The 27,264-nt window shown below is 43.7% G+C and overlaps 2 protein-coding genes across 3 annotated transcripts in view; one reads left to right on the top strand and one right to left on the bottom strand.

Annotated features, from left to right (window-relative positions):
• The window catches only part of CNKSR2 (connector enhancer of kinase suppressor of Ras 2), a 207,617-nt gene extending 203,060 nt beyond the window's left edge, over positions 1 to 4,557 (top strand). For both annotated transcript variants that reach the window (XM_086879915.1, XM_086879914.1), the window contains one exon: positions 1,403 to 4,557. In XM_086879915.1, the coding sequence (XP_086736041.1) occupies positions 1,403 to 1,618 (216 nt within the window). In that variant the 3' untranslated portion in view covers positions 1,619 to 4,557. The remainder of the gene's footprint in view (positions 1 to 1,402) is intronic.
• KLHL34 (kelch like family member 34) lies at positions 3,601 to 26,059 on the bottom strand. Its single transcript, XM_023918486.2, has 2 exons — positions 25,808 to 26,059; positions 3,601 to 7,814 (listed from the first exon to the last, which is right to left on the bottom strand). The coding sequence occupies exon 2, from the start codon at positions 7,152 to 7,154 to the stop codon at positions 5,367 to 5,369; it is 1,788 nt and encodes a 595-aa protein (XP_023774254.1). The 5' UTR covers positions 7,155 to 7,814; positions 25,808 to 26,059; the 3' UTR covers positions 3,601 to 5,366.
• Positions 26,060 to 27,264: the final 1,205 nt, after the last annotated feature.

Here is a 27,264-nt window from a genome sequence, read left to right as displayed (position 1 = left end):
GGTTGTTGGCATTGATGTTCTGAACCCTCATTGAATTTTATCCTACATAATAGTATCCAAAGACAGTCCTCCAAACTGCTTCTAGCTCTTGATACCTCACCTTCTGAGTTATTAATGAAAGACCCCTGTGTTCTATTTCCTGTGATAATACTAAATCATTCTCCTGTCATTATGAACTGCCTGGCTGGTAGTGCAGAGGTGTAGGACCAGCCACAACCTGTGAGAAATAACTTGTGGTAGTTCAAGCACAGATAAGGTGATCAGGAGCTCCCATGGTTTCTTTTCCACAGCTCGTTCTCAGCTTGCCTTCTCTTTCTGGAAATGAGTATTTCAGCAGGCAGTGTTAATTTGCTGTTGTTAATTTGCTGTTGTTTGCACAGCAATGAAAGCACTGCTTGTGGAAGATGTCTCTGACCCACCTGTTCTGTGCCCTCATACACAGCTTGGTATCTCCCCTTGCCATGCTACCCAGAGAGATTTAACATACTCATAGGATGTTAACATGGAAAACGTGAGTTAGCCATGAGGAGTGTGAATCCCATCTCACAGGGAGGTTGGAGGGGAGATTGTTGGTGGGCACGGTGTTCCTGTGCTGAGGAGCAGTGCTGGAAACCTGCATGTTAGCTGTGTGTCCAAGGATTACAGCTGTGGCACCCAGTTTCCTCCACTTGCAGCAGCTGTGAGTGGCTGTGGGTACATCTGAGGCTTACTGCGACCCTCAGCTCCAACCACCAGAGAGGGATTATGGCACTGTCACTTCCCCAGCCTCGATGGTGCATAAGGAGGTACCATCAGCTGTGTTGTGTTTTCCCTTTCTCTGCCTTCTCTTTGTCAGTGGCAGGAAGAGGTTGCAGCCAGCCAGCCCATCGCAGGGAGCAGATCTGTAGTGAAGATGAGCTGTCATTCCCATGGGACTCCCTGCAGCAGCCTTTGCAATGCAGAGCTCAGGTGCCCCCATGACACACCTGGCAAAGAGGTGTAGCTGTGCTGGCAGGCTAGAGGCCGTGTGTGTCTGTGTCCACACACCCACACAGTATTTCTGATGCTGATCAAGAGCAAACAGATGGTGCTTTGTTGTGTGAAACCCATCCTGAAAAATGCTAGCAGCTAACAGTAAACAGTACAGGGCTTGCTTTTTCTGGGGCTGAACAAGGGGGCAGGTTTTTGACAAAACAAGAGTTTTGTCAAACTCTTACTGAGGGTTCTGGACAAGACAAGGGAAGCCCAAGTCCACAAGGGAATGTGTGACACTCACTTGTTTGTGAGTGCCCGTAGAGCAGATAGTCCCTGTGCTTTCAGGGGCTCTAAGGCTTGAGTTTGTACCCCCCATTCTCGACGTGGTTGATTTTGCCAGTACCTCATCACTTGCATTAACTCTTTGCATGTTCCTTTTCTCCCACAGGCCAGGGAAGGAGAAGTAGCCATCATAGATAAAATTCTGGAGAATCCAGCTTTGACGTCTAGAGACTTTCAGGAATGGAAACAAATGTATCTTGATCTCTTCATGAACATCTATGAAAGCAGCCCCCCGAGGGACTCTGTAAATGGCTCTCCTGAGGTTGAAGCACTTATAGCTTCGTTAGCACACACTCACTCTTACATAGAAACACATGTATAAAAGTCTCTTTTTGTCCATTTGCTACACTCCAGCTCTTTACTTAAGTGCATAAAGTAGTTTTTATATCAATATGTGAGAGCTCTAGTAAATTATATTTTAATGCTACTCAGCTGTGTGAAACCTTCAGTGGTCAACAATACCACTTCTTTAATGAGGATTTGTATATTTTATATGCTACTAATGCTCTGCTTGTGTTTACCTTCTGTGAATTAAAAAACATGATCTTTAGCTATTGAAGAAAAGGATTTAAAAGCATTTTTGGAAGACTGTGGCCCTTCATGCAGGAAGTTCCACATGCTAAAGCTTTTGTTATCAAAGGTCAGTTTTACAATGATATTTTATATCATATAATTCCAGTATTGCATTGCATTTTTGGAGTGCAGGTACTGTTTTGGTGGTGGGAGAAAACCAATTTTTGTATTTCATGAGAAACTCTAGGAGTTTTCTTAAATAACAGGGAAAATGTGTAATGCAGTGGTTGTGTTTCAGTTTTGTCAAACACATAAAAGGTTGAAAATCGGCAGACAAAAAAAATTACTAATTCATTCAAAAGGTTAGGTCTTATTTCCTTGTGCTTTTTTTAAGCCTGTTGCTAAGGTTTGCCGCCAATGCAAAGGGATGCTGGTTTGTATTATAATTAAGACCAAATTGTGTGTTGTCTCTTGATCACATTAGGTTGATTTAAAAAAATAGTCATGGTACTGTGATTGATGATGCTTTTGCACTGAAGGCATCAATATAAAGTGCAGAATTTGACAAAGAGAAAATGTAGACTTTCAACGTCCTTGGTAGCAGCATTTCTTTAGCCCAGAACAGCAGCAGTGGAAAAGGTTTTAATGAAATGCTTCAAATCTGAGATGCTTTGAAGATTCCCACAATAGAAAAGGAGTGAATAGGATTTTTCAGGTAGTTTCCTATGTGTTTTCTGAGCTGTGAAATTTGGCTGTATTGTATGCAGGGATAATGTGTGATGAGAGTAGAGCTGAGCACAGAACCTGAAAAATAACCAAGGAGTAAAAAAGCCTCTGTTTGCTTTTGAAGGGGAAGGGAGTCTCTGGTTCTGCTGAGTTCACAAGCCAATTAAAATATTTTTAAACTTCCATGAGATTTGTTTTCTGCTGAAGATAACCCAGTGAATATGAGAGGAAATAGATCCTTAGAGTTAGGCACATGCCTGAAATAAAAGTGGGAATGAGCTCTTAAATCATATATTTACTTTTTATGGGCTTGGTTTTGAAAAATGTTAAGAGCATGACAAAATATTTCTGCTGCTCTTCAGTATTTTGCTGCGTAAGTTAGGACTCATGACATGATTTAATAATGCTCATGTGGAAAGAAAAAGCTTCCATTATGCTTTAGTGAGTTGTACTCTTTACCAACTTGAGACTATTGTCTGTACAGCTCAGTGAATGTACTTTAAACTTTATGAACTCTGATATTTCCTGGCAGTTATATCCATGAAGGAAAGAATTGACAGACTTATTTATTTTCTTTCTTTCTTTCTTTCTTTCTTTCTTTCTTTCTTTCTTTCTTTCTTTCTTTCTTTCTTTCTTTCTTTCTTTCTTTCTTTCTTTCTTTCTTTCTTTCTTTCTTTCTTTCTTTCTTTCTTTCTTTCTTTCTTTCTTTCTTTCTTTCTTTCTTTCTTTCTTTCTTTCTTTCTTTCTTCTTTCTTTCTTTCTTTCTTTCTTTCTTTCTTTCTTTCTTTCTTTCTTTCTTTCTTTCTTTCTTTCTTTCTTTCTTTCTTTCTTTCTTTCTTTCTTTCTTTCTTTCTCTCTCTTCTCTCTTTCTCTCTTTCTTTCTTCTTCTCTCTTTCCTCCTCTCTCTCCTCTCTCTCTCTTCTCTCTCTCTTTCTCTCTCTCTCTCTTCTCCTTCTCTCTTTCTTCTCTTTTTCTCTCTTTCTCTCTTTCTTTCTCTCTCTCTCTTCCTCTCTTCCTCTCTTCTTCCTCTCTTCTCCTTCCTCTCTTCCTCTCTTCCTCTCTCTCTTTCTCTCTTTCTCTCTTTCTCTCTTTCTTCTTTCTCTCTTTCTCTCTCTCTTTCTCTCTTTCTCTTTCTTTCTCTCTCTCTCTCTTTCTCTCTCTCTCTCTCCCTTTCTTCCTTTCTCTCTCTTTCTCTCTCTCTCTCTCTTTCTCTCCCTTTCTCTTTCTCTCTCTCTCTCTCTCCCCCCTGTCTCTTTTTTCTTTTTTTTCATTCGCTCCTCTCTCCTTTCTCTTTTTTCTTTTCCTTTTTCTACCCCTCATTTTCTATCTTGTTATTGTGTTTGAATTGCAAATGTTCTGCAGATTTTGCACAACTGTACAGAAGAGTGGCCTTTCTGTAGCCCATTTTCAGTAATCTTATATTCAAGTTATATGGATGACAAATCATGTATTAACGTTTGTATAGAATTCTGGATCCAGTGTAAGATTTGTACTATTAGAAGAATATTGTTTGTATAAACTGGACATTTATTTACTGCATGGGTACTGACTTGTATATTAAATTTGTGAGGTTTTTGTAAATTTCTCTTAAAAAATGCTTGACTTGAAATGGATTGTGCTATTGTCCCAAGCATTTAGATTCTCTTGCTATTGTTTTACTGGACCAAAAGTAAATATATTCATATGAAAAACTCTTTATATCTGATGGATGTATATGCACATTGTGTAGTTGATTCCTTGTCAAAACCAAGGCAGTTCAGAAGACATAGATCTGTTGCTATGCAACAGCCATTCTGCCTGCACTTTACATTAGTAAAGTTAGCTTGATTGCTTTAAAGGTGAAAATTAAACATTACAGTTTTTTAAGCTAGTCTGGTGACAAAGAACATGCGTCCTTTCCATTGTGCTGCCTTCTTTTAAGACTATTAAATGTTCTTCTATATATATTTTTATTGTATTAACTCTCAGCCTAGAAAGGGAACACTGTAAAATTAAATACAATAAATTTAGCTTTTAAATGAACATTTATGGCTCAAGATTCACTTTATACCAGATTGATTCTGTGGCATCTGACCATTTTGTCTGCATTTCACATATCCATGTATTTTGAAGTACCCCTGTGTGACTTCAAACACTGCCAGTGTGTCCAAAGGGGAGTGACACTACTGCTGATTTGTATGTAGGCAGACACTGAGTAAAGACTTCTGAAAACCTTCAGTCACCTCCCTCCCCTTTGTACTCTTCGATGAAAGTAAACCTTTTTTGACTGCAGGGTTCTCTCATGTAGCAGTTCAACAGCAACAAAGCATTTTACCCTTCTTGCCTAGTACATAGTATAACAAATAATACCTTTTCCTTGGCAATACTTGCTACTAATTCTTGTAGGCATCAATTTTCTAGTCTTTATACAGTTCTCTTTCCTTTTGCTTAGCCATAGAATAAAAACTCAGTAGCACTTACCAGCTGGGAAAATTACCTCTGATTAAGAAAACAGAAAAGATGGATCATATTTTTTAATATTTGAAAAATCTGACTTGCAACACCTACTAATTGTTATCTAGGTATTATCCAAGAGTCAAGGATTACAGTTCTCACTCATCGCCTCTAAACGTGCTACTTGCTACATCCTTGCTCAGTGAGATCAGCTTCCATCTTTATAAATCCTAGATGTGTTTCCTGTGCTGGGGCCAGATTTTCTTGCCTGTTTCCACCAAGTATTTTGCTTATCCAAGCAAAACTTTCACTCTCACATTCAGTGCCACTGCAATTTTCTTCTCCAGGACTGCCCTGCTCACTCATCTCCTGGGATGGATATTCCTCAGCAAGGGAGCTCAGCAGTTGGGCAGCTTCTTCTGCTGGCTATCGTTGTCCTGCTCTTCGGCTACCTCGGAGAGCTGGAGCACGGCGCATTGCAGCCCACACCACGGCAGAGGGGCCTTGCAGATCTCTTCCCAGCCATCGTTGTCGATGTCATAGCCAACCACGTCTTGCGTGGAGACCTCCAGGGAGTTTTGCCATTTCTTTCCCCCAATGAGAAGAGCTGTTTCCTCTACCACTGCCAGGCCGTAGGAGAATCGATCGTAGATCAGTGGTCTTAACCGAGTCCACTGGTTTTGATCCGGGTCATACCTTTCTATTTCAGAGAAGGGTTCATATAATCCCAGAAAGGTAAATATGGATCCCCTGATTGTTGCCATCTGATGCCCAAACCGAGCAATGCTCATTGGGGCGCGTTTCACCCACTGCCCTTCAAGTGAGCTCAGAGAATAAACGTCATTGCTTGTGCTGGCTGGGGCCGAGTACTTGCCCCCAGAGATGTATATGGTGTTCTTGCAAACAGCACTGGCATGGCCATGTATTCTGCATGGCAATTCCCTGGCCTTCGTCCATCTGTCTCTGCTGATGTCATAGACTTCCACAGATGAATGCAGCGACTCAGCCTCACCCCTTCCACCAATGGCAAAGATATCCTTGCCTAGGACACAGCAGGAAAACTGGCATCTCTTTTCCAGCATGCCCGTGATTTGGGTCCATGTGTTAAATCTTGGATCATACCGATGGACCTTGTTTGTAACCGATAAGGTCTTTTCAATTTTAGCATCATCCAGGGTACCACTTTGTATTTCCCCACCCAAGACATAGAGGAAGTTCCCCACCACACACACACTGTGGTTCTGCACCCTGTCCTGCAGCTGCGTGAGGGTTCGCCATTTGTGATTGTAAACATCAAAGGCCACCACATCGGTGACGAGCCCCTCACTGGCTGTGCCTCCCCCCAGTAGAATGATCCGAGTTTTCTGGTTTCTCAGTGTGGTGGACTTATCCTGCAGGACAGGCTGTTTGAATACAGATGTGTGATAATTTATTGCTTTTATGATCAAGCACTTAATACCTGCTGAGAGGGACACTTCTGACTGCGTGTAGGTTTTTCTCAGCTCTTCCACTGGGATGAGACCGTATCTTATGTGCTCTAGAAGGCTGCTTGCATGATCCAGCCTGGATTTATCCTGCTTCAACCACAGCAGGACAAGATTTAACAGGCGGCATTCTTCCACCATGGGGAGATCTGGTGATTGAATCACTGCTAGCAAAGACCTGAAGTTCAGCTCGAGAAGTCCTGACAAATCCAAGTCCAGCAGCTTCCAGATATTTTTGATAATGTATTTTTCTGTGGCTGCTAGGGCATCTGGCAGGTAGAACTTCCTGGCCACGTTGGCAGAGAAGCAGCAGTTTTCCAGGGCGAGATTGTTAACTAAGTACTGACTGCACAAGCCAATAGCATCAGACACTTGCAAGTAGCTTGCAGCTTCCAAGGTATCCTCCAGGCTTTCAAAGGAAAGGGGCAGCAAGGATGTGTAAATGAAATCCAGGATGTGCTGGAGCCCAGTGGGTGAGATAACTTGCAGGTGAATGACACTGGCTTTAGACTCTTGGGTATAACTTTTGAACATGGCTCGGAAGTAGTCGCTGGAGCATGCCAGCAAGGACTTGTGTGCAGGAAACTCGTTTTCTTTCACTTTCAGCAAAATATCACAGAGAAAACCCTCTGACCTCAGGCTCTGGTATTGGGCAAGCACAGCAGTGCAGTGTGCTTTGCAGTAGGACAGGAAGTAGCTCATGGCAGACAATGCAACGCTTTCCCTTGAGCTATTACAGCTAAAATGCAATTAGATATTGAAACAGCTGCCTTACTCAACAGCCATTGCTTGAATGCCCAGCAGACCTCCAGCTGTTAGAGAAAAGCTCTACCCCAAAAAAAGTCAGTCTCTTGCCTGGCACAGGGGGACAGTTAGTAGATTTAAAGTGAATTCATTCCTTTACAGAAAAATTAGCTGAATGTCGTATCACCTGTAGGATGCTTACTTTTCTTGTCTCCACAAGTTGCGCAAGGATGAGGAGTCCACAGCTGTGCCGAGCACTTCCTTGGCCGGCCATCAGGTGACAGATGAGGGAGCTAGATGACAATCCCAATAAATGGCCCGTCGTGTCTGCCCAGCCGTCGCCCCCAGCCCTTCTCGCTCCACAGGCAGATCAAAGGGATCCTCTCTGGCTGCCAGCGCGTGGCTCTGAGCAGACACGGATGAGAAGAGAGCGCTGACTTTTCTCCTTGTTTGTATTTTGAACTCCAATCAGTTTAGACGTCACCACCCCTGGGACAGCAGCCCCCTTTCCGTCCTCTTTCCGCACGGTCTTGGGAAGCCTCAGCCGAAGATCAAATCAGCGCTCAGGGATTATTACGGGAAGATTTTCTGAGCCCATAAATCTTTCCCCGGCAGCCACTAAGACAACCAAAATACCGTGATTAGTCACTGGTTCGATTTGACATGCATTTCTGGCTCTTTGCTTCACGTGACACCTCCATAGCTCACAGCTACCAGAATAGCCACAGGCTCATCCCCTTGTCCCCCTCGCCTGGGAGCCAGCCCCGGGCGGGTGAGAAATGGGGCCGGGGACTGGGGTGAACAGAGGAGCTTCCAGTGACAGCCACAGCCAAAGCAGCTGACTTGGAGTGACCTGGCTGGAAATCACAAGGGTAACACATTTGCACAAAGTGGTGACAAAAATAGATTCCCCCAGTTCGGCCAATAAACCAAATTCTGTTTATAGAGGAGGCTTTGCATAATCGTCCTCTCAGTTACCACCTGGGAGCAAACCCAGAGCCCCCAGGGATGGGCCAGAGCTGTCTTGCTCAACTTTCTCACTTTCAGTTTGTCCCAATTAGAAGCACTTATACAGGGATTATCCCTGATTTTCACCTGGGCAGTTCAGGGTCTAATTTCTACCAGGAATAGCAGCTCTGGGCAGGCTACACATTCTGACCTCATAAAGCTTGCTTTTATTTCTTCTTTTTTTTTTCCTGCATAACTCTGGATGGAGGTGTTCAGGAATCTCCTCCCAACACCTTTCATTCCAAATCAAACACCCTCAGGACTTGCAGACCTTTGCCAGGGTTATTAAATGCCTGATCATTTTGCTGCACTGTGAGCCAGCAGACTTGGGAGCAGAGAAGAATCCCACAGGATTGGAAAATTTTGCTTTTTGCTTAAGCCCAAGGTAAAGCCTTTTTACTGTATTTGTTTATATTTATTTATGTGATGTCATTAAATTCTGGCTTACCCGTGTAGCTGAGCATTGTTTGGAGCTGACTGGATCCTAATATGGACTGTGCATGCTGTGTGACTGTTCCAGTGAGCTTAAACTCTCCTGCTAAACAGACTGATACCTACACATGCTCTACTCTGTTTGTGGGGAAGGACTCCAAAAAAAATAATTTTTTGTTGCTGTATAGCTCTGAAATCTGATTTCCTTCTTGAATCCACTTTCTATAATGAGATCTATTTATAGACCATAAATCAGGATTTTGCTAAAAGATCTTGCCCTTTGTTAGCAACACAACTTGTTTGGGCAGTAGGGATGAAGGAGAAATGGGATGCTTGTTTCTTTTTCCCAGTGGTTTTGCCTATGTTCACACTGGGACAATTCTAAGGTATTTCAGGTGTTAGCAAAGCTGTGCAGTTGATTCCAAGCTTCAGTTTTGATACTTCTCCTGTTTTGGAAGTAGAGGCCAAAGGCCAGGTTCCTCTGTCACCCCTTGGCAGTCATGAATCCCGGTGGTGAGGGACCAGGCCTTAAATGCTCCCACTCCTAGAGACAATGCTTTCCCCAGTTTAACTCCATCAGGTACCAGATTTCTGTAACAGGAGGTACAGCTAAACCTCCACTGTTTTGAAATAGCAGGTGGGTGGGCACTGTCCATCACTACTTCCCTAGGAGCATGAGGTGTGGGGCAGGTGAGCTCAGGAGCTGTGCCTGCAGCACAGGGCTGAGTTTGAGGAGAGCTCCTGCAGCAGTTTTGGCATATGAACCTCCTGGCATCACCTCCTCCTCACCAACAGTCCTTGTCCTCCACCAGCCCTTAGCCTGGGCTGCCACAGATGCTCTGACACAGCCGGGAAGTGGTGCACAGGGAGAAATGGGGAAATCCCAAAACCAGAAGAGCAGAGAGGTCCCTGTGGCCAGGCCAGGTCTCCAGCCTCCCTCACAGTGTGAGCTCCCAAGCAGATGTAGCCCAGCAGAGGTGAGCAGGGGCTGGGTGTGTGGCTGGGGATGCACCACCAGCAGAGACCCTGTGCACAGAGCCGGGCTGGTCTGCTGGGGAGCCAGGGCCACCAGCCCGGGGAAGTGCATGTGCTGGTACCACAGAACAGCTGGGATGAGGGCACATAAATAAATCCTGCTCCCCCCAGATCCAGATGTACCTGAAAGAGGTCAACTTGGCCAACTGAGGGTATTGCCAGGAGCAGCCAAGGGATTTTTCTGGCCCCCGTGCGGCACTCCTGCCTCTCCAGTGATGCATTCCCAGTCAGAGGCAATGTGCCTTTTCCTCACCCCCAGCAAAGCCAGGCCAGGCACTGCCCGGTCTTGCACCACTTTGGCTGGCAAATGTGAAGTACCAGCACAAGCTCTGTAACTTCAGAGAAGCCAGCAGGGCTCAGTCTGAACACCCCTGCCTGTGCCCAGGGTGACTCTGTGTTAACTGGTTGTGATCGCTTGCTTTCCAAATGAATCCCATCCGTGGGTGGCTGTTTATACAGGTCAGTGACTGGTGCTGATTTAACTGAACTGATTTAACACCACTGCCAGGTAAGCAGGTCCTATAACTGTATGCAGATTTGCTGTGCTATTCCCTCTCAAACCTACTTCATCTTCATGGCAAGCCAGCTAATAGTAGTAGTAAGAATCATGGTGCTTATAAAGCTGTTTATTTGAGTGGTGATTTTTTTTTTCTTTGGCTTATAATTGAAATAAAACCACATCTTTTCCAGTCCCTTGCTCTGCAGTGGTAAAAATAAAAATCATTATCAAAATGAAGTTTTTCCCTACTTCACTTTCAGGCAGCTAGCCTTGTCTAACTAGGGAGCTTGCTCAGCCAAGACCCTTCTTTGTCAACAAACAAATTACCTTCATGCAGCAGCTCAGGTCTCCAGCACCTTTGGAAGAATATTTAATGTCCATCAGTAAGAGAACAGACAATGACTAAACAGCTAACTTACAAATCTCAGCACGAGACCTAGCACTAAGTGGGATGCAGTCAAACCAGGATCTTATTTTCCTCAGGCGCAGTTTGCTAATGTTTGACTCACTAGATGGTGCTTAAAATTAGGGAAATATTAGTGTTTCAATGATGCTGATTTGCTGGGAATAGATAATACATTTTTAATCATGTGCATCATTTAGACTTTAAATTAGATTTCAGGCTTTCAGTATGTTTTCTGTTGAAGTGATTGCTCTACTACAGTAGGCAATCTGAAATAAAAAAAAAATTCAGATGTGTGCTGTGAAAAATGTTGGCTTCCACACGTGCAGAGGTTCTTTTCCTATACAAAATTGAAAAATGGCCCAAGTTGCAATGCCACATTCAATTTAATATTGCAAGTAGGCCATTGGTTAACAAAGAATTTAATTATTATTTTTAATTTTGCCAAATATTTTTTAGGAGTAAAGATTACAAAAAGAGTTGTACAAGTGATATTAGGTTCATTACTAACAAGTGGCTTACTATAAAATATTTGTTACAAAAAATCCCACAGCAGAGGATTACCAGGCTACATTTTGTTCCAAAAGAAATCAGTGCAGTCCAGAAGACAACAGAGTAAATATTTCAGATGCTTGATAATGTACCACATGAACAAATAACAGCAAAATGAGCCAAGTAATGAGTATAGCCATACAGGTTTCCTAGAAGTGCTAATCAGAAAGATCATATTGATTTAAGTTTGTGAAAATCTTTGGACTACAGTCTGTTCTTCATCCTTGAATAATCATTCACAGTAGTATTTGGGTCAGCACATCTATTTAAAGAAAGGATGTTTAGCCCAGGAAAGCAGTCCTTAAGAGCAAAACAGTAAGAGGGAGGAATTTTCTTGCAGCTAAAAGCAATGTCTGGTGAGATCATGTCTGAATATAAAAGCAAGAGGGAAGGTTCCCAGCTTGCATGAGGTGGGTTTAGGCTGTGAGGGTTCCATTTTGGCAGGGTGAGTGGTGCTGCCTGTGGCTTTAAGCACTGTCCGAGTGGTGCCCACAGGAGACTGTCTCTGTGAGCTGGGGGAGCAGGAAGGCAGCATAAAAGTGCCTCCCCCAGCCTGGCCCCAGCCAGGTCAGAGGAGTTCTGCAAACCCTCAGCACCCTGGATCCATCCATGTGCCACCTCAGAGGGGTCTGTGTCTGGGGACAGTGCTGGCAGCAAAAACCATGAGTGCAAGGATCCATCTGCCTCCAGGGAGAAGAGAGGTTTGGTATGGTCAGGAGTAAGAGCAGGGATCCCAGCCAAAGCCTGCTGCAAGACCTTGGCTGTGTGGCACACTCCTGTGGCTCCGTGGAAAAAGAGGAGGAAAGGAGGAAATACCACTGGCACACCTGGGCTGGGAGTGGCCATGTCCCAGCTGAGTTACTCCAGCACTAACCACACCTGTGCAAGAAAGCATCCTGTGTCAAATTGTGAAAGGCAACATGGAATAACTTTCAATCAGACAGTGCCTCATTTATTTCCTCTCCCTGTTTTTTCAGGTTTCGTTTGCCTCCTGTGAAGACAGACGTTGTTCCAGCTTCCACTGCCATCTCAGTGGGTTAGATATGAGCTTCCCTGGTGAATAAAACACAAGTTGGAAAAATTTTGACTTTGGTTCCCATTCCAGAGCAACTGCAGTGGGATGAGTCAGGCACTGCAGCCACAGGATAATGGAAGAGAATGTGTATTTTAATGAGCCCATTTCAGAGCAGATGCACTAATAGCTTTCACAGCACCTCACTGCTGAGGGTGGAGGGCTGTTAGGGGTTCATCTGTTCCTGCGATGGCCAGGTGGCACCAGAGATGCTCTGCACTGAGCCCTGGCTTTCACCCCTGGGCAAGCAGTGCTGCCTGTGCTGTTATTGGAGCAGAGAGGGACCTACAACCCCTGCCCAGGGGCATCTTCCCCCTGCATCCAGATCACAGATGCCCACAGACACCTCTGGCCGCTGACTTTGCACAGCATGGGTATGCACAGCCCTAGCGGAAGCTGTTCTTTTCTCATGGGTCCCTTCCACAAGTATGAAAGCCCCTCTTCTATAAAAGGACCATTTCTGACCCCCAGGTGGTATTCCTGCCTCACAAAGACCTTGGTGCTGGTTGAACTGGGTTCCCAGCCTCTATTTTGCTTGGGTGCAGGTAGTGGCAGCAGCTGCAGCTTTGTGTGACCACTGGTGGCAGCAGGGCTGGGCTCTCCCACCCAGCAGCTCCCAGGCACACAGCCTGTCCAGCCTGACCTGCTATCCATGGTCACACATGCATCCAGCACAAAACCCCTACAACTGGGGTACACAGCTCAGGTCTAAGAAAAGGGTGAGGAATTGGGGACTAGCCTCCCACAGTTCAGTGTTCTTTGAATCCATTTACTTGTAATTAGAATGAGGATGACTTTTTGTAGAGATGTAAGGAACAGCCAGTGATCTGAGTGATCAGTCAGATCACAGAGGAGAAAACTGACATTTTCCTGTATTGGGATGCCATAGAAATGAAGTAAAGCTGCAGTGTTGAAGTAAAGCTGCCTGTCTCTGAAACCAAGGTGCTTTTTACATAAGCTGTTAGGATTCAGCTCTACTATCCTCTTCAATTTTCTAATTGACATTCAAGCAAATGCTCTCCAAGACATGGGCTGTTGGTGAGCAAAGTAAAGGTTACACTGTAATCAGCTGCTGTTATTGCATGAGATAATGAGATCCTGATGTCTACACTCAGCTGATCACTAAAGGTGTTCCTAGGGTCCATACACTACTGTCGTCATGGTTGTGATCACTGTCAGCAGCACCACCTCATTATCTCATGACTTGGACTTGGTCCCTCCATGTCATGGAAGTCCCAGGCTTATCCTTGGGACTGCAAGGATTGCACCTGCACATGCTGATCCTTTTTCATTTACTCACAAGCTCTCAGGTTTGAGAGTGGGTGAGCATCCATGGGTGAAGTGCAGCTGGAATTAATTGCACATGCCAAAGGATGAAGGATGGATGACAAACCACCAGGTGTCTAGAAAGCTTTTTTCCCTCAATGTCTCTTGACTGAATAAAGCCATAATGGAGTGTGACAAAGGCATTGCTGGAATGTGTGTCATTTACCCCCCTAATCTCCATGAGTTACAGACTGCTGTGTGACTAGCAAGACTCTCTGATCACTTGCCAGGCTGATTTCAGAGCCAGTCCATAGTGGCATAAGTACTGGTGGCCCTGCTCACCAAACAGGAAGAAAGACAACTCCCTCCACACCAGACACAGTCTCTAAATTCCACTCCTGAAAGAAATTATTAGGGTAGTTACAGAAATTGTGTATGCCAAATTTTCATCCTCAGGCCAGAGTCCTAGCAGACCATGCAGGATTTCAGTTATCTCCCCTCTTTCCCTGGTATGATCTGGATGCCAACTCTGCATGCACATAAACTGCGGATAGCAGTGAGCCAAACACCTCATCTCCAAGTCACTCTCCAAGAACTAATCTATGAGCTCACTTTCATTAATTTTAATTTTGAGTTCTTGTGACAGGAACAATGCAAATATTGACTCTGTCATGGAAGTGCAAAGGTTTGCCTGCACAGAAAAAACCACATAGATAGTGTGCCCAAAACAGCTTGAAAGACTGTTCTATATTCAGCAAGTTTATTTTGGTCTCATCTGTCTAGGATAAGGATTGACATAAGTGACTCTTGAAGGGAGTGACCACTCATGCCCTGGGCCCCAGCAGTGTGCACCTGGCATGACAGTGCAGCAGCATCTTCCTGGTACAACAGCAGAGTTTTCAGGGGGCCTTTGCATTTTTCCTGAAGCAGGAAAATCATTGCTCTATGTTAGTTCTTCTGTCACACTCAAGAAAGGAAACTGCAGACAAGTGAAGAAAAAGCAGGTGAAGAGGACAGATGGACCTGAAACTCTCTGGGGGGAAACACAAACTTTGAAATGTCTAAGAGCAAAACACCTTCCCAACACTGCAAAGACTTACCTGTCCATTCATCTTCCAGGTGGCCCATCTCTCCAGGACAGGTGGTATCTCTCAGCAGAACCATGGGACTTGTCTGACAGTGTAAGTCAGCAGCCCTTGGATGCACCACTCCAGCCATGCCAAGGCACCCAGCAATGCACCTGGGGCAAGCACACACCCTGCTCAGGAATGCAGGTCAGCCACAGGGGTGGTCTGGGTGGACTGGCAAAACTCCTCCTGCAGTAAAGAGTGGCTTTGGGGATGAAGGTGGGGAATACAGCTCAGCAGGGTGCCAGGTTCTGCCAGAAAATTCTTAGTCCTCACACACAAAAAATAGTACAATTGCACCTTCCTCCTCCACTAAAGAAAGCAGTGCTGGTGTCAAGGAACCTCCTCTGATCCCAACAGTCATGTCCAAGGTGAGGATGCTAACAAGAGCTGAAGTTCAGTGAGAAATGTGGTTGCCTCCATTTTTTTTTTTTTAATTACAAGTAATAACACAATATTTTCTGGAGGTCATTCAAGGACAGAAATACAGTATTTAGGCCAACCTGACCATCTTGAAAGGGTGCAACTATGGCTTTCCTACCTTTCGTCATCTTCCAGTCTTCCTCTTTGCTGAATTATGGCCAAACAAATGAGTTACCACAGAGAAAATTTCCTGAATTTGCTCTGAGATGACAAATGGAGTCAGAGGAAACCTGATTTCAAAAAGTAATTAGGTTTATATATGTAGAGCAGTAGATAATCTCTCTGCCTGCACCTTCATTTAGCTCACAGTAACATATGAATATGCCTACAGCCCTAGCAAAAACACCAAACCAAACCAAAAACAAAAACACCAAAAGAAAAGTCAAAGTATTAGCTTCACAAACTAGACTAGAGGCACACTTTCAGTCCATCATTATGCAGGCAGATACTGTGCACTGCTGGTATAGCACTTCATTACACCAGCAAAGTCAAAACTTCTAAAAAATGCATTGTATTAAGTAAATTCTCCCATACTTCCCAACATCAGCACCCTAACAAAATTTCCACGGTTTGAAGATTATGCTGTCTGGAAAGAAAACACTCAGGTTCAGGACATACCTTGAAATAGCCATAGCCAGTCTTGACACACACCAGCTGTACACGTAATATAAACAGTCTGTACAAACAAACCACACACCCTGATATTTCTGCTGCTCCTGACTGTGGTTTAGGGGCTGTAAGTTGAAATTATAAACAGAATATGAAAGCAGTCACCATACAAATCACCTGTATGTTTTTCCCCAAGCAGGTTTATTTGCCTTTGATGATATAAAATTGCTGTTAGAAGTCTAACAGATCTTCTGCAGGGAGCTATATTTTGCAATTTTCTTCAAATGAACTTTGTGGTTGCGTAAGTATTTTTCAGTCCAAAGTTTACAGAGTTATATGGAAATAGAGACTGGTTTTGGTTCCTTCAAAACCAATAGAAATTTTGCCATAAATTCTGGAACAAGCAGAAAGACAACTTTTTTTAGCACAGAGAAGCTTGGGAGGCTGTCTCAGCTTTATTTTTCTACCTTATGCACTGGCTTTCTCACCTGATATGCAGGGTATAATCAGCTCCCAATGGTCCTGTTAGAATAAAGGTCATTTTAAAGATCAGACCCTTTACAACTGAGCCCCTTATCTGCTATAGAAGAGAGTCTGGTTAGTTTCTACCTACAGCACTTTATTTTTAATGGGTTAACTTTTGCTGAGTAGAGATTATCAGTGGCTTGTATGGAGTGAGCAGGCCCTGGTGAGCAAGGATAAGGAAGGGCAGCAATAACCTGTGCTAGGATGTTCCCATTCTGCAGCTTTCACTGATGCTTTAGGGAGCAGAGTCCTCAGACGCCAGTGTCCAGTGTAATGTGGGTGCCCTGATCTCACCTGGGTTACTTCAGAAGCAATAATGTTTGCTACTGCTTCAACTTCTGGAAATGTTTAATTAAATGATAAAAAGGTTGATTTTTTTATTTTTTTCCTGCTACTCAGATCAGGCATTCTTCCTGATCTTCCTCATATTTTCAGAAAATAGTTACTTTGAGAAAATACTGCCTTTCTACAGCTTCTGGAATTGCAATACATTGCCATGAGTCCACAAAAAAAAATACTGCAGAGAGCTTCAGTTCCTATAGGCCATTTGTGGTTTCCCACGTACTGAAATTCTCAACTAAAAAGACAAACAAGAGGATGAACAGGCATAGCTAAGACATCAGAAACAAAAGTATTCAGGTCACTTTCAAAGGCAGAAATAGCAGTTAGAGGCCTAGGTCCCATCAGGCAGCTAAACAACCCTAATGGCCATTGCTCCTCATGACAATGTCCTTCCCACTTAGCAAAACACAGTGATTCTGTTATCAAAGTGACACCAAACTGTCTGATTTGTTCAGGACAGTGCCGTGTGCAATAGGCCCTTTTGAAACACTCAGAAAGTTCTGGAAACTGCCCTCCCATGAGGCCACTACTGTAAGTCACTGCAGTCAATAAATATTTTTGCTCTTAATTGTTTGGGTTTCTCTTAGAAACAAATATTTACCAGCTTCTGGTTTGCACAGTCTTCTAAAGGTCACAAATGCTAGCTCCAAGGGGTGCCAGGCTATTCAACCTTAAACTATTTAACCTTGGTTTCCTGTGGCAGCCTGCACTGCCATAAAAGCAGGCATCACTATGGGATGTATGTGCAAGGATGGAGGGGTAAAGTTCTTCTTCCCTTGGCCCATTTCAGCATGTTATTTTTAAAAGCTTACGTGTTCAGAGATGAAAATAGACATCATCATTCTGCTTATCCTTTTGGATAGGTTTGATATGTTGGACACTAATGGTATGCCGGGAAATTAGAATTGCTTTCTCATTTAAATGGGTGAAGGGAAGAGAAAAGGATTTTCTTGTGATTGTTATTAGTGGTGAAAGTTTGTATTAAGAATAAAAAAAGGTTCAGGTTTTCCAAAACACCTTTAGTCTTTCTATGTCCTCCACACAACTAGATGGGGGAACCTGTAGCTCCAGAAAAGCTTCAACTCAGTTACTTGTCTCAACTTCCTAAGACTATTCAGACCTGAAATTATGTCTATCAGTATTTCTTATACCTACCTTTTATTTCATCATGACCAAAAATTCCAGCCAGGAGAATTGCTGGGGAACCTATAATCCAACTTTGTGCCTTGACTCTTTTCATGCTGACTCTTTACATTTGAACAGCATAATTCCTGATTACACCAATCACTGCATACTCATTTGGGCTCCTCGCTTGTGAAGATAATAAAATGTGTTCTGAGCTAAACCTTTGGCATAGTGAAGCAGTTTGGGATTTGACTTTTAAACTTTTAGTCATCTATCCTCTTCCTTTTTTCCTTGTTTTGATTTTGGTCTGTTCTCTAGTGGCATTAGAGAAGGTGGAGGCTCCCAGGATTGGGAACCATGAGTTCTTCTGAGTGCTATCCTTCTTGCTTGGGTTCAGCAAGAACCAGCTCACTTTGCTTTAAGGCTCACTGTTTTTGTCATCTGACCTAGAAAAATCACAAGAGACCAAGGTCCCCCCTTGCATGTAGGTCAATCATGTCTTGGGAAATATGAGGTTTGCTTTCTCATCTCTGGGATGGAAATCGATAAGGTTTTCATAATTTTCCAATTTGATTGCTCTGCTGAGTGTTTCTTGCAGAGGCATAACATGTAATATCACAGATAAATGTTATATATATGGAGGCCAATAATAACAGCTTTAAAATAGGAAGCAGTTTTTAACTAAAGATAACAAAAGGCTAGGACAAACTGCCTAGGGAGGTTGTGAGGCTGCCATCATGCATGGTAGCATCTTTAAAGTGTGCTGTAGAGAATATATTTCTTACAAATCTGCCTGGAGGCAAGGAGATGGATTAGATGGCATTTTGAATCCCTCTGAGGGTTGTACTTAAGGATCTTCTGCTTCTAATAAGCATCCAGTCACAAAGTCCTCAGGCCTTGGTGGTTCACACAAGTGATTTTCTAAATAGAGGTAGTTTACTGAAAAACAAAAGCTTTAAATAGGAGAAAGCCTGGGATGCATGCTGGTGTGTGATGCTTTAGAGACATCATAATTGATGTTTGCAGAATTTACTAAGTGTGTCAGTAAGTTGAGAATGTCCAGGACAAAGGGCATGCAAAAAAAGTGGCTGCCTGAAAGCATTGCCTCTCTTCACAAGAGGAGCCATTGGAAGGTCAGTGCCCAACATCACTGCTGTTTATGAAGCTGCTTCCCAGGGACGTCATGACTTGAGAACTTCTGCCAAGATAGATCTATAAAAAATGCATTTTTGACAACTGAATGCAGTAGTGTGGAAAGGAACTCCACCACCACTGACGTGAGTGCTGTTTTTTCTTGTTTTTTCTCCTACATGACATAAAGAGAAATAAAACAAGTAATTTTCTTTTTTAGATTCATAGAGAAGAAATATTTTCTTGTTCTGGATATTAGTAATTTGCATTTCTGGATGTCAGTTTCTTCTCTCTTTTCTTGAAGAGAAGGAGCAAGGTGTGCAAAATATCGCTAAGCCAAAAAAAAACAATAAGCAAGACTAACAGCAGCCATATTCTTCTATCTGATTCATGCTGTGCCATACCAAGTTGAAAGAGGTGCCGAAGAGAGACCCCTATGAAGAACTGGAAGCTGCTCTTGGTACCAAGTTTTGCCAGACAATGCAACACCAGTGAGACTGCTGGGGCACAAGAAGACAAATTCTGGAGGAATAATGTCTCCAAAATCCTGCAGTGCAAAATCTCTTCCTCAGTGTTCTGGTTCACTTGCTGCTCCAGCAGGACAGAAGGACTTCACAGAGGAAAACACAGCTACACTAAAGAAGTTCACAGAGGGATGAGATAGTCCCAGCTTTGTGAGGAAGGACTAGAAATCCTGGGCACTGGGCTTTTCCCCCACAGATGTGAGGAGCTCCCTGAAGGACAGCAGGGAAGGAAGACTCAACCAAGCAGGCTAGATGGATGCAATCCCAGGAGAGACCTGGGACCAGCAGAGCCTGGGTCTTGCTGGAGGGAAGAGGAGGGAAGGAGAGGAGCCTCCCTGGCCTGCATCCACCCCAGCAGGAAGGGGTTTTAGAGGCTGTGGTCCCACCTCATGTCTTTCTGAATCAAGGCTCCTCCAGAGCTCATGGTCTGCTGGGGCTCTTCTGCAGGTGGAGGCTGGTGATAAATCCATGGTGCAAACCAGCAGAGCTTCACTTACACCTGCAGCTGACCTGGCCTCTGGGTTTAAGTCAGAACACAGCTGATTTCAGCTGCCTTGCTGGATGTGCGGCATAAACAGAGCATGTTCCTCCCCTCCCAAGGGCTAGGGAAGAACCCACATGCCCCATTTGAGTTGTGACTATACAAATTTGATGTCAAATGAATTTTCTCAACTATGTGGTGCCGTCCAGTGTCATTTTCCCAATCTCTGCAGATCTCTTACCCCTCACACTGCCCTGCTAATTCCTCTTAGAGTGAGGATGCTCAGGAACATTTTATTGGAGAAACAGCCATAGCAGGGAATTAAGAAGTGGCCTCATTCAGACATGTTAGTAGTGGCTGAGTCACTGGGATGTCATTCAGGCATGAGGACAGACTGTGAAGGCTTTCAGATCACATGCGTGCATGACATTTAGAAGAGGTGGGTGACCTCACAGGAGATTATCTGAGAGATCTAAATTGGCCATAGAAAGTGGCATTGGAGGCCTTCATTTACCCTCGATAACCTTCAGCAATAAAAACAGAGGATGAGCATATGGATGTGCATGCAGGGACTGTGCGAGAAGTGCCGAGAACATTGTGAAGGCCAGAGGGTTGGTAAACCATACCCCAGCTCCAGTGACAGGTGTCTCTCATGGAAAGAGGGAAGAGGAGGACGCTATGTTCTTCACAGGGCAGAGCTTTGTTTCATTTGATTTTGTGTTGTGTGCATTTTCTACAGTCTGTGCAATAAAACATTTAAGAATTTGTGCTTTTTACCTAGTTTCTGTAGGAAAGCACAAATCTGAATATTCTCCTAACCTTTTTAATTCTAGATCACCAGGCCAGACTTGTCAGCAACAGTGACAGTGACCAGCAACACTGAGAAGTAGAGCCCTACTTATTCAAACCCTGCTGTTTCTTCCATTGCTCACCAACATCTGCCAACCAGCACCTCAGCACACACAACAACTGTTGGGGGAAGCAAGGAGAAAGATGGTTTTGCTAAACAATCCAAAGGGCCTCAAGATTTATCCTCAAGTCTTTGGCCTCCTCTAGGCATGGTTCAATCCAACACATATCTTTCACCAACCTGCTGGACCTGCTCGGATGAACCTGCTGAGCTATCTGTTTGAAAATTTGGGAAGAAAGACATGGGATGGCAGAAGGGATTTTAGAATCACAGAATCATAGAATTGCTTAGTTTGGAAAAGACAGGATCACCAAGTCCTGCCTTTAACCCAGCACTGCTAAGTCCACAACTAAACAGTGTCTGTTTCTCTTCTCTGGACTCGCTCCAGCCCCTCAATGTCTGTCTCGTAGTGAGGGATCCAAAACCAGATACAGGATCTGAGGTGTGGCCTCACCAGTGCTGAGTACAGGGGGACAATCACTACCCTGGTCCTGCTGCCACACTACTGCTGCCACAGACCAGGATGCCATTGGCCTTTTTGGCCACCTGGGTGCATGCTGGTTCATTTTCAGCTGCTGTTGACCAACATGCCCAGGCTGACCCTTCTACACTGCACAGCTTTCCATCCATTTTTCTCCAAGTATGGAGTGTTGCCTTGGGTTGTTGTGATCCAGGTGAAAGAACTGGCAATTCCCTTCACTGAACCTCATACAACCTGTCCACATCCCTCTGCAGAGCTTTTCTGCCCTCCAGCAGATCAACACTTCCACCTGGCTTGATGTCATCTGCAAACTGACTGAGTTGATAAAGATATTAAACAGGGCTGGCCCCAAAACTGAGCCCTTGGTTACCACTTGTGAGCAGTTGTCTTCTGAAAGTCGAAGTTCTGCTGGTCCTCTCCTTCTCCAAGATGGCTTTGCCCAAGACACCCTCCAACAATCACCTCACCCATGAGCTCTCTGTCCACAAGCAACGGGTCCAGCAGGGCACCACCCCTGGTTAGCTTGCTCACCAGCTGTGTCAAGGCATCTTCCACATACTCCAGGAACCTCCTGGACTCTTTTCTTTCTGCTGTGGTGTATTTCCAGCACACAGCCTGGACATGACAAAAAGGGCCAGTGATTGTGAGATTTCTCCAAGCTGCTTAGAAGAATATTTCATCTGCCTTATGGGAGACCTGAAATCACTCTTCTCCTTAACCTATTTCTCAAAGCAGAAACCTACACCTAGGCTGTCTTCTGCCTCTCAGCCCCACCTTCCATATAACATTTTCTATGAGTTCATCCCACTTGCACTATTCTCTTGCACTTGACGAGTTGATTTACTGTATAGGGTTTGCATGGCCTGGCTTTTGGTAGCAGGGGAGATACAGAGATGGCTCCTGAGAAGCTGCTGGAAGCTTTCACATTGTCTGGCAGAGCCAATGCCTGGTGGCTCCAAAGATGGATGAGCCACTGGCCAAAGCTGGGACAATTAGAGATAGTGGTAACACCTCTGTGATAACATATTTAAGAAGAAATCAAAATAAAAGTTGTGGCACAATTGTAAGTTTTGGGCAGAGAAGAGTGGAGTGAGAACATGTGAAAGGAACAAATCTGCAGATACTGAGATCAGTGAAGAAGGAGGGGCAGGAGGTGCTCCAAGTGCTGGAGCAGAGATTCTCCTGCAGCCCCTGGTACAGCCCATGGTGAAGAAGTTGTGCCCCTGCAGCCGATGGAGATCCACAGGGATGCAGAGATCCACCTGCAGCCTGTGGAGTAGCCCCACACCAAAGGAGGTGGATGCCTGAAAGGAGGCTGTGGGAGACCTGTGGAAAGAGGGGCCCTCCTCCCATGCTGGAACACCCTGTCCTGGGAGTACTGCACCCTGTGGAAGAGACCCATGCTGCAGCAGTTTGAGGGGGACTGTTGTCCGTGAGATGGATTCACATTGGGAAAGCTCATAGAGAACTGTCTGCTGTGGGAGGGACCCCAGGGTGCAGCAGGGGAATGACTCCTCTCCCTGAGCAGTGGGAGAAGCCACAGGAGATGAATCCCCATTCCCTGTCTCTCTGCGCTGCTGGAGTAGGAGGTGGAGGTGAAAGGAGGGAGGAGTGGGGGGAAGGTGTTTTTAAGGATTTACCTTATTTCTCATTATCCCACTCTGATTTTGTTAGCAATAAATTCTCTTCGTATCTCTAAGCTGAGCCTGTTTTGCTCTTGATGGTATTTGATGAGTGATCTCTCCCAGTCCTTACATCAACTCAGGAACCCTTTGTTATATTTTCTCTCTTCTGTCCAGCTGCAGAGGAGAGTGAGTGAGGGGCTTTGGTGGGTGCCTGGCAGCTGGCCAGTGTCAACCCATGACATCTACTTGTATGGATCCTCTTCATGCCCAAAAAAGTGTGAATCCTGCCCCTTGTGTTCAAACTTGCCTCACATAGTCAACAGCTATGTGTTAAGGATAGAAGATAATGTACTGCATCATCACAATGTTCAGTTCAGCTGCATGCTGACTTCTGCATTTCTGCTCATGCCAAGGCTTGGATTGTCAGTCTCATGTTGGAAGGGAGACATGTTATGGACCACTAAAACCCTGCAATTGCTCAGCTAGGCAAGTGTTAGATGGAAAAGAGGAGCCCCTGGATCAGATGAAGATTACTCTCATCAGAAACTATTGCAGTACCTGTAAAAAACATTCACTATGAATGCAGCATCTGTAAGAAAGACAAATTTAATTCCAGTTTCACTAAGTATACAGCAAAGGATTAAATCACTTTTCACAATAGGAAGCCCAGACAGAATCATATTTAATTAGTTATCAGACAAGAATTAGCATCCACCAGTGCTTAAGAAACCCACAGCTGGTATCAGGGTCAGAGAACTCTCACTTCACTTGCACTTGCAGTCAGTCACCAGTTTTCTGCAGGATGCCTTTGGAAACATCATAGAATACTGCAAAGTAATGTAGTGGGAAGTACATATAACATATGGATAGGTGTGCTTATTTTATAAATGGCTTTAAACTTCTTCCAAAGACACAGAAAATCTGGATTTTACCAGGTTTGACTGATCTTACATCCAACCCTCGGGTTTTTTTTTGTCTCTACAGAATATTTTGTCCTGGGGCTGCAGTATTTTTGAGGACTGAGAAACTAGCTTTAGGGGAAGTTTTCTTTGTATTTATTCATGCACCAATAGTACTAGGCAGCCCATATACCAAAATTAGGATCTTTCTTCCAAATGCATTATTTAATCTGCAAGAACTCATTCAAATTAAATATGCACACATTAGAGAAACTGGGACTTAGTCAGAAGGGCAAAAGAAAATTGTTTCAATATTTTCCCCCTAAAGCTAAAGAAAAGATGAAACTATTTTCATTGGACCAACTTCTGTGATTCTCTTGTCTCAACATCAATTTTTTATAATAAAAAATAGCCAAAGTGACAGATTTTTTAATGCCTTCTCATAAATAATTTGCAGACTGCATAAAACAAGAGATAAATAAAAGGACCTTCTTTATCACCCTTGTGAGTACACTGAGCACGATGCTGGTGAGATGCCACTGAACTCAGTGAACTGTGCCTCCAGGCTTTGATTTTGGGAACTCACATCCATAAACACAATTGCATGTAACTACATGTTTTACTGATACAGTACTTAAAGCAGTACAGTGGGGCCTTACTTTTACTGCTTTTTTTTTAAAAAAAAAAAAAACTATTTGCTTTTACTACTAGCTTACACCACCACAGAAAAGACAAAACTGCCAGTTTAATTCTATAATTCAAATTAATGCATAAATTCAAGTCTCCAGAGTTTCAAGACAAATAGCACTGTTTGCCTCAGAAATGCAGAAGCCATATAATCTTTTAATTAAAAGTGATTAAACCAGAGTAACCAATGGGGATATATTCAAGCTCCCCAAAACTCTCAGGTAACAGTAATTATTATTATTTTACCTCTATCTTTATCTTTAACTCTAAGATAAATGTGTTTGGATTTTTCTGAGCAGATAATCAGAAAAATCCTTGGAGTGTGATTTTGTTCACTGGCCAGTGATTAAAACACTCCTCCTAAACAGGTTGGGGTCATGCTCCTCATTAGACTAAAGCCTTTGCTGTGGGCACTGCATGATACCTATTTCTGTTTTTTCCAACAGAACATATTGCCACAACATTGTTGAACAATTTCTCTTAGTTAAATGGAATCTCTTCTTTGATATTAGGACAGAAAAAAAAATAAATTACAGTGCAGAGCACTGGGTAGGGAGTTAACAATGAAAGCTCTCCTCCACCTTTCATGCCCAGTGCTTGATGACACAGGGACAGTACTGTCCCTTTGATTTATTCTCACAGCAGCACTGTACAGAGGCCAGGGCACAGGGATGACACTGAAATCCAGGTATTTTACTTTCTATCGTGGGTCCTGCACTGAGCAGGTATGGGGGAGGGCTGGAGGGGAGCTTGTCTCTGGTTCAGCTGCGCTTGCTTTGGTGCAGCCATCCCTCTGGCTCCCCTCTCCAGGGCTGCTCATCAGGGAGGTGTTCATACACACCTGCCAGTGACTTTGGCTCACAGACTCCCATGTGACCACAGGAAATGGGCATGATTTTATAGAATGATCTCTTACTGTGTATTTCTGTGCTCATTCTTCATTTTAAGACCTCAATCCTTCCCTAAATTTGTGCCATAATCTAACATCTGGAGGATAGATCTTCCCTTGCCAGAAGTACTGGACTGCAGAGCTGCTTGGGGCATCTTTCACTGGCCTGTGAGTGCCCTACAGTCAGAACCTTTAATAAGGCTTAAATGAAACATAGCCTCACTAGCACAAGATGGTTCAGACCAGTTGTAAGCTATTTACCAGCTGAGACAGACAGTCTTCAAAGCCTCCTTTTTTTCCTAGTACTTAGTTGATAATTTCATGTTTTATTAAGCATTTCTTGTAGTCCTAAGACTTAGCTCAGGGTTCTCACTGATCCCTGCTCCCCATTAGCTGTCGGTCTCAAGGGAGTGTAAAAATTTTCGTTTAAAATTAAACCAAAGCTCATAAAAAGTATTATTTGCCTCTGACCGGTCCCTCCCCACTCTGAAGATGTTTCAGTGGCCCCTGGTGGTACCCCTCCATTTGGAATCAAGGATTTGAAAGCTGGCAAAATGTGACTTTACCTTTGAGATAGCTTCGGGAGCTGGGAAGAAATTGAAGCTGCGAAAGGCTGATGGGAGTTCTTTATTGTGACCAATTATTGGTCATTTCTAAGAATTGACAGCAGTTTTGACCATTGAAAGGTGAGGTTAATTTGTGAACACCGCCTTAAGATGTAAAGCCAGGGCCCTCTTACTCTCTTTGGTTTCTGGCTTCTGAAGAGGTAACAAAGCTCTGTCTCGGCCTCCTCCCCCCGCACCAGGCCGGACAAGGCCGCAGAGGGCAGGGGGTGGAGAAATGGAGCCGGCCGGCCTGGCATGGTTTGTAGTTTATGCTGCTGGACTGAAACCTGACACCATCAACATCTGCAGCTTTCTAAGACTAACTTTTACTACCTGGATAAAACGTACAGATTACCCTTTTCTCTCATAGAGAGAGAGAGAGAGAGAGAGAGAGAGTCAACATGAAAAAGACATTATAAAACCATCAAAGGCTCTGAAGAAAAGAGTTACGTTTTAGATGGAGAAGAGAGAATAAGGAGATGCATTATAAGCTAAAATATTTTTCTGTTAAAGCTATGGAGATGGACAACAGTGTTCTGAAAAAACTTCTTTAATTCATGACAGAGTACATTGGGAGGAATGGAGTGTTCAAAGTGTGGATTTTGAGCAAAAGGTGGAGTAATTGTAATACAGTGAGGTGCTGGAACAGAGTGAAGAGAAGTAATAGCTGAAGATTTGGGGCCATTGTAGAGGCAAAGAGAAAATTTGTTTCCAGGAAAGCTCACAGAGACAGATGAAGAGAACTTTTGCCTTTGAATAACTCATCCTTAAAAATGACATCCCTAGACTCATTGACCCATACACACCTCAGAGTGATGTGAAATGGGAGGAGAAAATCTGATGACAGGAATTCCAGGCAGCTGGCATCAAAAAAATAGAAAGCTATAACAGAAATAGCTTTCTTGTGAGAAACTCCATAGATTAGCAGAAGAAGACTTCTGTTTCTCTACAAAGGCTGATGAAAAGACTCTGGCAGGAATTGAGACTGTTTTAAACACCAAAGTTCCAAAGTTTTTTGTCTCTATGTTGTCATGTGAACAAGGAAATGGTTGGGTAGTGGGGGATAAAGGAGTTTTCTAGAAGTTTATTCTGGTGTTCTTATTCTTGTAGTTTTGTTAATAAACTTTCTTTATTCCTTTTAAGTTTAAGCCTGTTTTGCTCTTGTTCTAATCCATATCTCACAGCAAGAAATAAGTAAATTTTCTAGTAATTTTTTTTGTCACTGCTTTAAAACCACAACACAAAAGAACCACACTTTCCTGTCAGGGATTTTTTTTTTCGTTCACTTACACATTCAGGTGTGAAGTCCAGGATGTGGCCCAAACTCTCTCCATCCCCTTGAATTTCCACTATGAAGTTTCCTAACTATAAAAGGGTGAGGGAAATGAGGCTTTACCTTTCCCCAGTTCTCTGAAATT

The sequence above is a fragment of the Cyanistes caeruleus genome, chromosome 3 (assembly GCF_971803275.1).
Source record: "Cyanistes caeruleus chromosome 3, bCyaCae1.hap1.1, whole genome shotgun sequence".
NCBI lineage: Eukaryota > Metazoa > Chordata > Aves > Passeriformes > Paridae > Cyanistes > Cyanistes caeruleus.
Note: the sequence above shows the minus strand (reverse complement) of the source record. Positions and strands in the feature narration are given on the sequence as shown.